Raw genomic sequence first — 14903 nt, forward strand, 5'->3', positions numbered from 1 at the left:
TTACAAATTGCAAAGCTCTATGCAAATAGTTTCAAAACACACACACACAAGCAAACTTCCTTTCAAAGTCTTAAAAAAAATAGCCTTAACAGGCTCTCACCTAGAATTCAGAAATAGATTCTAGACACTTCCCTGCCTCCAGTCTCTCACAATTAGAATCTATGCTTCACAAACCATCATCTGATCATTCCAAACAAGTTTTCTCCCTTTAAAAATATTTACATAAATCTCAAACTTACTGAAGTTATTATAAAACCATTCACTGTATATATCTGGGAATTACTGATATGCAGACAAGGCCCACTATCACCTAATAGTGGAAATACTACTCAAGTCTATGTACTTGGTCTTACACAGTCTTACACAGACCCTAGTACTATTGACAAGGTCTTCGTTCTGAAAACAAAAGGAATCTTGGACAAGTTATTTAATAGATCTTTGAGGCACAGTTTCTCATTGGTAGCACCTTGTGTATACATCCAGCCAGCCATCAAGAGACACCTCTTGAGCACCGACTCTCCTTCAACCACTGAACAAAAAAGGATGAATAAATCAATTTAAAATTCATACCATAAAGTCCCTTCAATTTTGTGATTTTACTGATCAAATCCTTTAGTTCATTGTTGCAAAACCCAATCCTCACTGTTTGAGCATCTGATAAATCCTCTCCTACTATGCCTCAGTTCTCAATTGTCTGCTCATCTTCCAAGGTTCACCTTAAAGGCCACAATTCAAATGAAAGCTTCCTTAATAAATAGCTGAAGGAAATGAGTGGAATTCTTTCCTTTTTTGAACTCCCATAACCTTTTACTTTTCTTTTTCTCTAATATACTTCTGCTTGGAATAATTTTCCAGATTAATGTCAATTATCTTCACTCATGGCAGAAGGTAAGTTGCTTAACAGCAAAGTCTCTGTCTTTGTCTCAGTGACTCCCATGAGATACCTGCTCTCACAGGAAAAAGCAAGACATTTCTACAGGGTTAGCACTTACTGTTTAAACTGTCTTGCCATAATCTAAGGGTAAAAATAGTCAAGGCCCATAGAGATCACTTGCTGTTCTTTGACAAGGTGCATCAGGCAACAATCCTAGGATGGTACAGGAATGCAAGGGAGTTTGTACCTATCTTATAATGCAATCAATCAAATAATGACTAGCAATGACCCAGTTATTAATACTTAATAATAACACAATAATCATGCCTATATTAGGCAGGACCATGAGAAACTTTTACCTACAAAATGACACTTTTGTGTGAGTCTATCAATATTTTGCCAATTTGTATAATATCTATCTTTTTGCATCCCCAGATGAGTCCCCTCGAGGGAGAGGTTTTTGTACAATTTGTTTGCTGTTGTATTTCCAGCGGCACTCAGTAAGTACTGAACTCATGAGTAAACTTACTCAGCATGAACTATTTGCCTTACACTCTGAATGTGATTTATACCTTATAGCTCTTTTGTTTCCTTATAATTAATCCTTATTACTGTCATTCCTCACATGAGGAAATGGAGGATTGGGGAGGTTAAATAATTTGCCCAGTTATCACAGATAACTTACCCGAGGCCTTAACCACTACTTTATACTATGCCATTTATATTTATGTTATAAAAGTTACCCAAATTTAGGCTCTCTCTCCTCTCTCGTCTAGACCGTCCATAGATTCTTTGGGAACAGTAAGAAAGAAATTTTAGGATACCAAAAAGGAAGGGAGAGTTGGGGTAGGGAGAAGAGGACCTGAGGGTGTGGTGGACTGAACTGTGCCCCTCTTTTGGACATGGTCTTGGTCCACATTTGGACGAGTGGGGTCCCACTGTAAATACAATCTCTCCAAGATGTTACTTCAGTTAAGTTATGGCCCAGCTGAATCAGTTTTATTTATTATTTAATCAATTTTACTGAAAAGTATTCATAAACCATACAGTCCATCTAAAGTATACAATCAGTGGCATTTGGTATAATCACAGAGTTGAGCATTCATCACTTCAATAACTATTAGAGCATTTCATTAATCCAAAAAAAGAAAAAAACACAAACAAAAAAAGCCCTATCCCTCAGTAGTCAACTCTCAATCTCTCTATCCTTCTCCTGACAGACATAATTGCTAATCTATTTTCATCTCTATAATATATTTGTATTTACATTTTGTACAGCTATGTAGTACTTTTTAAAATATATTTTTTAAAGATTTTTTATTTATTTCTTTCCCCTTCCCCTCCATTGTCTGCTCTCTGTGTCCATTTGCTGTGTGTTCTTCTGTATCCACTTGCACTACCGGGCAGCACTGGGAAACTGTGTCTCTTTTTTTTGTTGTGTCATCTTGCTGTGTCAACTCTCTGTGTGTGTGGCGCCACTCCTGGGGAGGCTGCGTTTTTTTTCATGTGGGGTGGCTTTCCTTGTGAGGCACACTCCTTGCATGTGGGGCACACCTAACTGGGGGCACGCCTGCGTGGCGCAGCACTGCGCGTGGGCCAGCTTGCCACATGGGCCAGGAAGTCCTGGGTATAGAACCCTGGACCCTCCATATGGTAGGCGGACACTCTATCAGTTGAGCCACATCCACTTCCCCTATGTAGTACTTTTTGTCTAGTTTCTTTCACTTAGCATACTTACTTTTATAGCATTGATGGAAGTTTATTAATATATTACTCTATATTTACTGTCCATAGTTTGCTTTGGTTGTATTTTTGTGCAAATATCACCCTGATATTAATATCTTGTAACATTAATGTATATTTGTTCACTTTCAGAGAACATTTTTATATGTGCACTATTTATCATACTCATTTTCACAGGAGGGTTCACTATGCTATATAATCTCATGTTTGTTTTTAGCTTTCTTTCTAGTGATATATGCAAGGTAAGAATTTCCCATTCAATTACCATCAGGCTCACACATTAATGGTATTAATTATAAACATGATGATGTGCTTTCACCATTTCTATTCACTTCCAAATGATCTTTTTTTTTTTTTTTTAACCAATTCTGCACAGATTAAACCTCAGTTTTCCTTTCTAACCTCCTTCTATCCTTCTGGTGACTTATATTCTAGCTATTAACACCATGAGTCTGCTCATTATGTTCGGTTCATAACAGTGAAATCATAAAATATTTGTCCTTTTGTGTCTGGCTTGCTTCTCTCAACATAAATGTTCTCCAGGTTCATCCACATTGTCAAATGCTTCACGACTTCATTTCTTCTTACAGCTGCATAATATTCCATCATGTGTATATACCACAATTTGTTTATCTTTTCATGGCTGATGGGCAACTGGGTTGTTTCCATCTTTTGGCAATTGTGAATAATGTCACTATAAGCATTGGTGTGCAGTTGTCTGTTTGTGTCCTAACTCTTAACTCTTCTAGATATATACCTATTAGTGGTATTGCCAGGTCACAAAGCAGATCTGTATTTAACTTCCTTAGGAATTGCAGGTAGACTTTCATAGTGGCTGTACCATACTATTAATACATTCCTACCAATGATGAATTAGCGTTCCTATTTACCCACATCCTTTTCAATGCTTATAGTTTACTGTTTTTAAAATAGTGGCCATATTAGTAGGTGTGAAATGATACCACATTGTAGCTTTGATTTACATTTCCCTAATAGCCACTAATGTTGAATATTTTTCATGCATTTGACACCATTTGTGTTTCTTCTTTAGAAAAACCTCTATTTAAATCTTTTGCCCATTTTTTAATCAGGTTGTTTGACTTAACTGTTGAGTTGTAGGGTTGTTCCCTTATCAGATATGTGGTTTCCAAATATTTTCTCCCATTGTCTTTCTGTTTCTTTTGAGAATAAATGGACAGAAATTTCCCTCTTGGCTTTGGTAAAGGAGTTTATACTAAAAATAAAGCTCTGTATAAAACTTGTGGAATATGAGTTCAGTCTGTGCTTCCCCCAATCCAGTGAAGATGGGGTGTTTGGCCACCAAATTTTGAAATCCAACATTACACAGGGTGCTACCAGGAGTCTGCCTTAGTTTCTCCCTACACTACTTTAATGCAAATGACCTTCAGTAGAATCTTGGTAATGTTATGGGTATCGATTCAAGGTACTAACCCAAATGTAAACTTATATCAGAAACATATTTTCTACCATTGTAGGCTGCATGTTTATCCTCTTCAATAAGTCCTTTGAGGTGCAAAAGTGTTTAATTTTGAGGTGGTCCCATTTATCTATTTTTTTTTTCTTTCGTTGCTCATGCTTTGGGTGTGAGGTTTAAGAGACTTTCCACCTACACAAGATTTTGAAGATGTTTTCCTATATTATCTTCTAGGAGTTTTATGGTCCTGCCTTTTACGGTTAGGTCTTTGATCCATTTTGAGTTGATTCTTGTATAGGGAGTGAGATAGGCATTCTTTTTTCATTCTTTGATTATGGATATCCAGTTCTCTCAGTAACATTTGTTGATGAGACTGTTCTGTCCCAGTAACTTGGACTTTGTAGACTTGTCAAAAACCAGTTGACCTTAGATGTGAGGGTCTATTTCAGAACTTTCAATTCGATTCCATTGATCAATGTGTCTATCTTTACATCAATACCATGCTGTTTTGACCCCTGGAGCTTTGTAATATGCTTCAAGGTCAGGAAGCATGAGTCCTCTGACTTTGCTCTTCTTTTTTAGGATGTTTTTGGCTATTCATGGCCCCTCTCCCTTCCAAATAAATTTGGTAATTGACTTTTCTACTTCTGTAAAGTATACTATTGGAATTTTGATTGGAATTACATTGAATCTATAAATTGGTTTGGGTAGAATTGACATCTTCATGATATTTAGTCTTTCAATCCATGAACATGGAATAGCCTTCCATTTGTTTAGGTCTTCTTTGATTTCTTTTTGCAGTGTTTTGTAGTTTTCTGAATACAGGTCCTTTATACCCCTGATTAAATTAATTCCTAGATATTTGAGTCTTTTTGTTGCTATTGTAAATAGTTTTTCTTGATTTCCTCCTTAGAATGTTCATTACTAGTGTATAGAAATACTACTGATTTTTGCATGTTGATCTTGTATCCTGCCACTTTGCTGAACTTGTTTATTAGCTCTATTTAGTAGCTTTTTGGAATTTTCTAAATATAAGAATTTTATAAATATAAATCACGTAATCTGTGAATAGTGGGAGTTTTATTTCTTCTTTTCCAACTTGGATGCCTCATTTCTTTTTCTTGCCTAATTGATCTAGCAAGAATTTCTAGCACAATGTTGAATAACAGTGGTGGCAGTAGGGCATCCTTTTCTGGTTTCTGATCTTAGAGGGAAAGTTATCAATCTTTTCCTATTGAACATGATGTTGGTTGTAGGTTTTTCATACATGTCCTATACCATGTTAAGGAATTTTCCTTTCGTTCCTATCTTTCAAGGTGTTTTTATCAAGAAAGGTTGATGGATTTTGTCAAATGCCTTTTCTGCATCAATTGAGATGATTGTATGTTTTTTTCCTTCAATTTGTTAATGCGGTATATTAGGTTAATTGATTTTGTGTTGAACTACCCCTGTATACCAGGGATAAAACCCACTCGATTGTGGTGTATAACTGTTTTTAATATGCTGTTGGATTTCATAGTATTTTGTTGAGAATTTTTGCACCTATGTTTATTGGAAAGATTGGTGTGTAATTTTCTTTTCTTCTAGTGTTATCTGGCTTTGGCATTAGGGTGATGTTGGCTTCATATAATGTGTTGGGTAATTTTCCCTACTCTACAATTTTTTTGGAAGAGTTTAAGCAGGATTGGTGTCAATTCTTTTGGAAATGTTTGGTAGAATATACCTGTGAAACCATCTGGTCCTGGACTTTCCTTTATTGGAAAATTTTTGATAACTGATTAAATCTTTTTACTTGTGATTGGTTTTTGAGGCCTTATCACTTGATCCACATCTGCTTCCCCATATCCTCTTATGATCCTTTTTATTTCTGTGAGATCAGTAGTAATGTCTTCCCTTCCATTCCTGATTTTATTTATTTGTATCTTCTCTCATTTTTTCTTTGTTAGTCTAGCTAAGGGTTTATCATTTTATTGATCTTCTCAAAGAACCAGCTTTTGGTTTTGTTGTTTTACCCTATTGTTTTTTTTGTTGTTGTTGTTCTCAATTTCATTTATTTGTACTCTAAAGGTTTTTATTTCTTTCTGCTTGCTTTGGGATTGGTTTGCTGCTCTTTTCTAGTTCCTCCACATGTTCAGTTAGGTCTTTGATTTTAGCTTTTTCTTAATTTTTAATTAAGGCACTTAGGGCTTAAAATTTCCCTCCCAGCATTGCCTTTACTGTATCCCATAAGTTTTGATAAGCTGTGTTTCTCCTTTTCATTTATCTTGAGATATTAACTAATTTTTCTGGCAGTTTCTTTCTTGGCCCACTGATTATCTGGGAGTGTGCTGTTTAGCCTCCATATATTTGCAGATTTTCTGCTTTCTCACATATTATTGATTTCCAGCTTCAGTTCATTATGACCAGAGAAGGTGCTTTGCATAATTTCAATCTTTCTATACTTATTAGGACCTGTTTTGTGACCCAACATGTGGTCTATCCTGGAGAAAGATCCATGAGCACTTGAGAGTATGTATAACCTGCTGATTTGGGGTACAATTTTCCTTTTGGGTGCAGAAGTCCCTTTAATGTTTCCTGCAGAGCTGGATTCTTGTTTGCAAACACTTTCATTTTCTGTTTTTCTGTGAATATTTTAAACTCACCCTCATATTTGAAGGACAATTTTGCTGGATAAAGAATTATTGGCTCTGTCTATGGCCATACCATCATGAACGTGACTGGTCTCGTCTGATCTCGGAAGAATTCCTGGCTGGCAATTTTTCTTTCAGTATCTCAATTATATCATACTACCGTCTTCTCACCACCATGGTTTCTGACGGGAATTCTGCACTAAATCTTCCTGGGTGTCCCCAAATGTGATGTTTCGCTTCTCCCTTGCTGCTTTTAGAATGTTCTCTTTATCCTTGGCATTTGACATTCTGAATAGTATGTATCTTGGAGTACATCTATTTAGATGTTTTCTCTTTGGAATTTGCAGTTAGGGTTTTAATCTGGATTAATGGAGTCCTTTATAAGCAGTGTGGAAGTCATATGGAGAGGGATGCCACAGGGAGAAGCCAGAAGCTGGAAGTCAATGGAATGCAGAAGAGAAAGGAAGTGACATCACATTGTGACGGAAAAGCCGAGGACCAAGCATTGCCAAGAACCAACCACAGAACCAGAGTCTTTGGGGAGAAAGCATCACCTTTCTGATATATCAATTTTGGATTTTTCCTAGCCTCAAAACTATAAGCCAATAAATTACTGTTGTTTAAGTCAACCCACTGGATAGCATTTGTTTTAGCAGATAGGCAACTAATACAGAAGGGGTAGAAGAGAGACTAGTCACTGGGTTTGGCGAAGCCCTTTCTTGGTGAAATGCAGATATCTAGAATTATACTGAGTCTTTCAGGTCCTCTGCCTGAAGGTGGGAGTCTTCACTTGCCTTGATGCCTGGAGACCCATCACTGGTGTTGCTTACTTGGAAACAGAGAGTGGATGATGGATGGCTTTTGCATGAAGCCTACAGATGATTTTCTTTGGGACTACAGGAAACTTCTAGCAATCAAGGAAGTGTTCTCACTTCTTTTAACATTTCCTCTGTGGGTAAAATTGCCATCCATACTTAGAAAATCCTGTTGCTTTCTATGTGATAAAAAGACATTTCCCAATCTATCTATGGAGATATAGCACCAAAAAGAGCAGGTACATAGCATTTTTAAATGACGGGGCTTTGAGTCTGAAATCTTTGATTTCACTCTTTCCCCCTCAGTGCAAATAACCAAGTTAGCTTTCAGAAAAGGAACAGTGGGACCTTTCACATTTTGTTCAAGAACAATGGTCATAATCTGTTAGTCCCACCATTCTTGACGCCATGGGACTCAGGTCCCATGCAGGGTTTCTCCTTGGGTGACCCATTAACAATTCCCACTCTTGCTGGAACATCTCTCTTCCTGCTGAAAAAAATCAGTTCACTTTCCAGGACATGAATCTAAGTCAGTTCCAACGTATATTTTCTAAAAATTAAAAGAAGATAAATGAATGATTTATCAAAATCCGTGAAGTAAAATGAACTCTGTGCTGTCATAAAATCAACATGACCCCCTTAAGCAATTAATCTTGAGATTTGTAAGACATTTTGAAATTCAGAGAAAAATACTCAAATTTCCTTCTAAAACTTGTAGTGTAACCCAGGAATTGCTAAACTTCAAACAGAAAGGTAGATTATGAGGAAAGGTATGGGAGTCAGAAAAAACATATTAGCTGAGTGGCCTTTGGCAAGTAAAGTAAGATCTCTAATTTCCAGTTTCCTCCTGAATAAAAGAAAGATTGCCACCTTCATTCCCAAGATCAGGAAACAAATACAGGGAAGTGGACTTGGCCCAATGGTTAGGGCGTCCATCTACCACATGGGAGGTCCGCGGTTCAAACCCCGGGCCTCCTTGACCCATGTGGAGCTGGCCCGTGCACAGTGCTGATGCACGCAAGGAGTGCTGTGCCACGCAGGGGTGTCCCCGTGTAGGGAAGCCCCACACGCAAGAAGTGCACCCCCTAGGGAGAGCTGCCTAGCACAAAAGAAAGTGCAGCCTGCCTAGGAATGGGGACGCACACACGGAGAGCTGACACAACAAGATGATGCAACAAAAAGAAACACAGATTCCCGTGCCGCTGACAGCAACAGAAGCAGACAAAGAACACGCAGCAAATGGACATAGAGAGCAGACAACTGGGGGAGGAGAAATAAATAAAATAAATGAATCTTAAAAAAAACAAAAACAAATACAGAACACAGCACGATATCTGGTTCACTGTCAAAGTTCACTGAATACTAAATGACGAAATCTTAAACACTAAGATGCACAAGGAGGGAGGGTGAGTTTATGTATTTTTACTATGAATCAATGCAATAAATCCAATTTCTTTGTGTGCCCCTAGGACTAAATCAGCACAGACCTAGCTTTATGGGAACCCAACATGAAAGAAGATTGTAAAGAGAGATTGCTCTAGTTCCAGACAGTACAATTCAAAGGTGAATATGATGGTAGGATAAGACTCAATTCTTCAGAGTAAACAGGTCATTCACTATATGGAACACCTTCCCCTGTTTCAGGAATTAAGATTCCCAGAGAAACAAACATAACAGATGGCCTTTTCCAAGGGATAGCGAGGTGGTACAAAAATGCATTCTTTATAAAGGACGTTGGATGAAAAACACCCGGGATCTCACCAGTTTGGAGCTTTCACTTTCAGTCCGTTGTTTAATACCGACTTCGACGCCGCCATCATCCTCACTACTAACAGGCTCAGCACCACTCTGATCCTATGGGACATTAAAAAGAAAACGGCAAAGATGTCACTATTCATTTGCCACCTGACAGAACTGTACAGATATTTAACACAGTTGCTTGTTGCTAATGTTATTCTTTTTGCCAAGGATTTTGTCAGGCATGGGCATGTTCTAGCCACTGAGTTATAGAGAGAAGTTTGCTGGAGACTTCTGGAAAAGTTCTACTTTGATCTTAAGAGAAAGCCATAATATTTAGGGTTATGGCATTATGAAACATATATGTAATCATTTGCTGAATATGATGAATAAATAAAAGAATAATAGCCTCAAAAAATAAAAAATAAAAAAAGAGAAAGCCACAAGAAGTTTCCATATCTCCCAAATTATCAAGGAAGCATGAAGCCCAGATTGCCATGGGCAGCCATCCTACAAACGTGAGGGTACTTACCTTAGGGTGAAGTGACACTGTGGATGACTGAGCAAAGATAAAGAGATGGAAAAAACTCATTTTTGATGGCAAAACTGGGCCGCTGTAGCTCAGCCTTAGCCTTAGTTTCCTTCTATTGAGAATAATAAATTTCCTTACTGTTTCAGCCAGTTTGATTTAGTTATTCTGTTACTTCCAGTCAAAACTTTCTAACTGAGGCAGTTCTTATCTTCTATAAAAGACTGTATACTTCTAGAGTTAAGGGGTTGTATTGATATTGTTTATTTCTAAAACTCAAGTAACTAACATGGTACCTGGCAATGGAAAGCAAGTGACAAATACTGGTTGAACAAATGAATGAAATGAGTACTTATTTTCTTGATTAGTCTACATTTCAGCAGAATTCTAAACATAGGTATTTAATATATTGAGACATCTGGTAACAATAAGGCCCATTAAAATTCTAAAGCATACTAGGTATCTCTTCAATCAAAATATAACATACGAAAAGTTAGTTGTTTAACTAAAAGTTTCTTTACTTTTTGGGAGTACATAAGGGAGGATAAAAAGGATAAACGGAGTATCTGCATTGTACTTACCGGAACTTTAATTTTAAATCACCACTATTTTGGGATTACTCCACATTTGGGTGGGATAGTTCATAAAGAAAACAGTTCTTCTCACTTGGAGGTATTCAACCTCACTCATAATTTTAAAAATACAAATTAAAGTAAAGAGAGAGAATTCTCTCACCTCTCAGACAGATAAGACAATAGAAAGATATTGATAGTATCGTAGGGAAAAAGGGATTTGTATTGATAATGTAGGGAAACAGGGATTTTTACATATCATTGAGAGAAATGTAAATTAGAGCAATCTTTTTAGAATTAGGGCAAAAACATCAAAATTTACAATGTTCATCTCTACTGAGGAATTCTAGGAATATATAAGACATATATGACATAACTGCACAGGTGTGCAAGGAATATTTGTCGCAGCACTGTTGATAATAATAAGTAACACAAATGTTCATCAATAAAGGACTGGTTAGTAAATTAAGCTAATACCGTATAGTGATACAGCTATTTTTTACTTTGAAAAGCAGCAGTAAAAAGAAAACAAAACCCAATAATATGACAATATGAAAGATGTACACAACATACTGTTAGATGAAAAAAAAAATTCAGATGAACAGTTCATATATATGTATATATATATGAATCCAGTTATATAAAAAGAAAAAACATACATAATATATACATATAAATATAGATATATATGAAAAATATTTGTAAGTACATAGAATGAATTTTTAAAATTGATGATTCTAGAGGCTCACATTAAGGAACGGGAATTTTTTTTTTTAGGAGGTACTGGGGATAGAACCCAGGACCTCGTACATGGGAAGCAGGTGCTCAAGCACTGAGCTACATCCACTCCCCAGAGAACTTGCTTTTAAAGATAAAAATATCAAATTAAAAATACAACCATATCAGGTTGCTTTGAAGACCAATGATTTAACATATAAAATTTATACTTATACAATACCAGTACAGTTAACTCTTGTTTCACATTTATTGTTGTGGCAGTATTTAATCCATGCACTATCTCATGGGATTCTCAAAAAACCCTATATGGGTTTGTAACACTGTGATCCCAAATCATAGATGAGAAAAATGATAGATATTGAATCACTTCCTAAGAATTTATCAGTAAAAGAAGGACTCAGAATTCAAAGCCAGGTGAGACTGATACCAAAGGCAGTATTCTTGGTAACTGTGTTTTAGCCCTAAATACATCACGGGCTCATCCCTTTCTGGTTCTTTGCAATAGTGAGTGTTGATGTTATGTTATGAAAGGCAAGATGCACAATCTTCAAAAAAGAATTGTCATTAAACTATGGATTAAAGAAAAAGTTTTAGTATTTATTATCTAGAAAATTTCATTAGGTAGAACATCCTGCTTTTCGGGAATTTTGGGTAATCAGTAAGTTACCGTATAAAATAAAGATAGTCAAGTCAAGAAATGAACCTTGAAAACAGATTTTTAGTATTTTATAGAGTGGGTAAATTCTAGAGATAGGAAAATTCAGAAGAAATGAATTACCCTTTTAAAAATCAGAACTTAAATCACAGAAAGCCTTTAAAATATCCAAATTACTTCATGTGTCTCATTCTGTAAGCTATAGGGAGCAATGGAAACGCTATGGTATCCAACTGGCACTTTCTAGCCATCAATGTTTACAACTTTAATAAATTGGATTTTAGAACAAACTGGCAGGTAGCCCCTCTAGGAACCAGGCAAATGACCACCTCCTTCACCCCAAGTAACATCAGGCCATGGTCAGCTGAGGTCATTCATTTAATTATGCATTAATTATACATAGTCTTTTGGCGGTGGAGGGGGGGGCAGGGAAAGAAAGTGTCCTGTTAATCTTGTTAATAAAATGAGAGGAATTTTATTTTTGCATTTCTCAGAAATGGAAATATGGAAGATGAGATTTTCTTGTTTTTTGTTAAATGAAAACTAAAATGGGGAAAAAAGGATGTTTCAGTGATGCTTCAACTTGGAAAATTCAAGAAAACATGGACAATGCAGACCAGGGATAGGGCATCTGCCTACCAAGTGAGAGGTCCAAGGTTCAAACCCTGGGCCTCCTGACCCGTGTGGAGCTGGCCCACGCGCAGTGCTGATGCGCCCAAGGAGTGCCGTGCCATGCAGGGGTGTCCCCCGCATAGGGGAGCCCCATGTGCAAGGAGTGCACCCTGTAAGGAGAGCCGCCAAGTGTGAAAAAAGTGCAGCCTGCCCAGGAATGGTGCCGCACACACAGAGAGCTGATGCAGCAAGATAATGTAACAAAAGGAAACACAGATTTCTGGTGCCACTGACAAGAATACAAGCAGACACAGAAGAGCACACAGTGAATGGACACAGAGAGCAGACAACTAGGGGGGAGGGTGGGGAAGGGGAGAGAAATAAAAAAAAAAAAAGGATTTGAATACAAACAAAAAATACCTTCTACATCTGCATTCACATCCCACACTTTGAAATTAGTGGTACAGATGAAACAAAATTTATAATTTGCCATGTCTCAACACCCCTTACTCCACAGATCCGTTCTGTTTTAGCTGGGAGGTATCACTCCTTCTAACTTCACTTATAGTTTTAGTTGAACCTTTTATGGCATTTAACAGTGTCTCTCTTTTTTTCTCTCTCTCATTGTCTGCTGTTTTTGCTTGTTGTCTGCGGGCTGTTTGTTTGTTTTCTTTAGGAGGCACTGGGAACCGAATGGCAGCCACATCCTCTACTCACCCAACTCTCCCTTTTTAAAAGGAGATGTAGGTGACTGAACATAGGACCTTGTACCTGGGAAGCAGGCGTCCAACCACTAAGCCACACTTAACTCCCCAATGAGAGCTGGGTTTTTTGTTGTTGTTGTTTTTAGCAGATTTAACTCGGGACCTTGATCTAACTGGGGACCTTGACATAGGAAGCAGGCACTCAACCACTTGAGCTATATCCGCTCTCCTAACATTGACTCTGAAAGTGAGACTATGAAGGAAACCTCAGTCCCCTATCTGTGCTCATTCATTCTTTTCTTCTGAAGAATTCTTAGGTTCACTCTAGGTCTGACTCACTCCCGAGTCCAGGCTCTTTTTAATTGTACCATGCTCCTTCCCCTTTATAGCTTTTCTTTTGTATTTAGTTATTGTCTGAGTTGTCTGGTTTAGTTATTGTCTGGTTTAGTCTGAGCTGGCTCCTTACAGGAGAGTTTAAGCCCAAAAGCTAGATGGGGAGAAGAGTTAGGTAAAAAGAAAATAGGAATTAAAAGGGGTTAGCGGGAAACGGACTTGGCCCAGTGGTTAGGGCATCTGTCTACCACATGGGAGGTCCGCGGTTCAAACCCCGGGCCTCCTTGACCCGTGTGGAGCTGGCCCATGCGCAGTGCTGATGCGCGCAAGGAGTGCCTGCCACGCAGGGGTGTCCCCCGCGTAGGGGAGCCCCACGCGCAAGGAGTGCACCCCGTAAGGAGAGCCGCCCAGCGCGAAAGAAAGTGCAGCCTGCCCAAGAATGGCGCCGCCCACACTTACCTTGCCATGACAACAGAAGCGGACAAAAAAAAAGATGCAGCAAATAGACACAGAGAACAGACAACCGACGGGGGTGGGGGGTGGGATTAAATAAATAAATAAATCTTTAAAAAAAAAAAGAGGTTAGCAATAAAGCATTTACATTCCTAGCAGAGGTAAAATTTATAAAAGAGTGTTCATGCTTAAATGAGGATAGCCAAGAACAATGTGGATTCAATGTTGAGAACAGAATGGCTCATGTGGTAAGGAGCCTTCAAAATATCCCCACTCACCAGGAGCTTAGACAACAGCAACCAATCAGAGACGAGAAGGGAAAAATATAGGTCAGCAAGCATGATTTCCAAGGCACGATTGTATCACGGTGGTTTGAAGACCATCTGGCTAACGGATGGTGGCTCACTGACACCCAGGATGATTTAGTTAATCCGGGTGGCTGGGTGTCCCTTCCTCTCTTGTTGCTCTTCAAACCACCTGTCCAAGGCTGCCTGCTCAGCCAAGGCTGTTCAAGGAGAATGGCCTATTCCCATGAAGACCACAGTTGGTAGACTGCACTGTGAATTATGTTTTGCAGATGAAGGAAAGCAAAAGCAAGGCTTGTGATTGCATATTTAACACAGCCCTTACAAAAAAAGACTGGTAAGAAATGCTGTTTAATCCCCACTGAGAAGCCTTTTCTAAACCTTCAGGAAGTTAGTCACGCCCTCTCCTGGGTTTCTCCAAACTTACCTATATAAAACTTTTACTTTATTTTTAAACTATCTTTTTTTTCATACTCACTACCTGTGTTCTTGGTTCTGCCTGCACCTGCTCTCCCTCCCCATGAGACAGTGAGAGCCTTGAGAGCAAAGATTATGTTTTATGTGAAAGCAGGCTCTCAATAAATGCTAAATTAATTAAGGACTTTGTTGTGGATTAGCAAAACATTTCTGATCAGGTAAATGTTCAGCAATGACAAAAGACTATATTAGTATATATAACTGTTTTCCTTTGAACTGATTTAAGATTTTAGTAATCAAAGTAAATTAAAACAACTATATTCCACTGATACAATTTAGTTTCTTCTAAAA

The 14903-nt window shown here is 37.9% G+C and overlaps 1 protein-coding gene across 11 annotated transcripts in view; it reads right to left on the reverse strand.

Moving 5' to 3' along the window:
* PATJ (PATJ crumbs cell polarity complex component) overlaps nucleotides 1-14903 on the reverse strand; it is a 435722-nt gene that overhangs the window by 91251 nt on the left and 329568 nt on the right. For all 11 annotated transcript variants that reach the window (XM_071217421.1, XM_071217419.1, XM_012519032.3 and 8 more), the window contains one exon: nucleotides 9259-9351. In XM_071217421.1, the coding sequence (XP_071073522.1) occupies nucleotides 9259-9351 (93 nt within the window). The remainder of the gene's footprint in view (nucleotides 1-9258; nucleotides 9352-14903) is intronic.

This window comes from Dasypus novemcinctus, chromosome 9, assembly GCF_030445035.2.
Source record: "Dasypus novemcinctus isolate mDasNov1 chromosome 9, mDasNov1.1.hap2, whole genome shotgun sequence".
NCBI classification, from domain to species: Eukaryota; Metazoa; Chordata; class Mammalia; order Cingulata; family Dasypodidae; genus Dasypus; species Dasypus novemcinctus.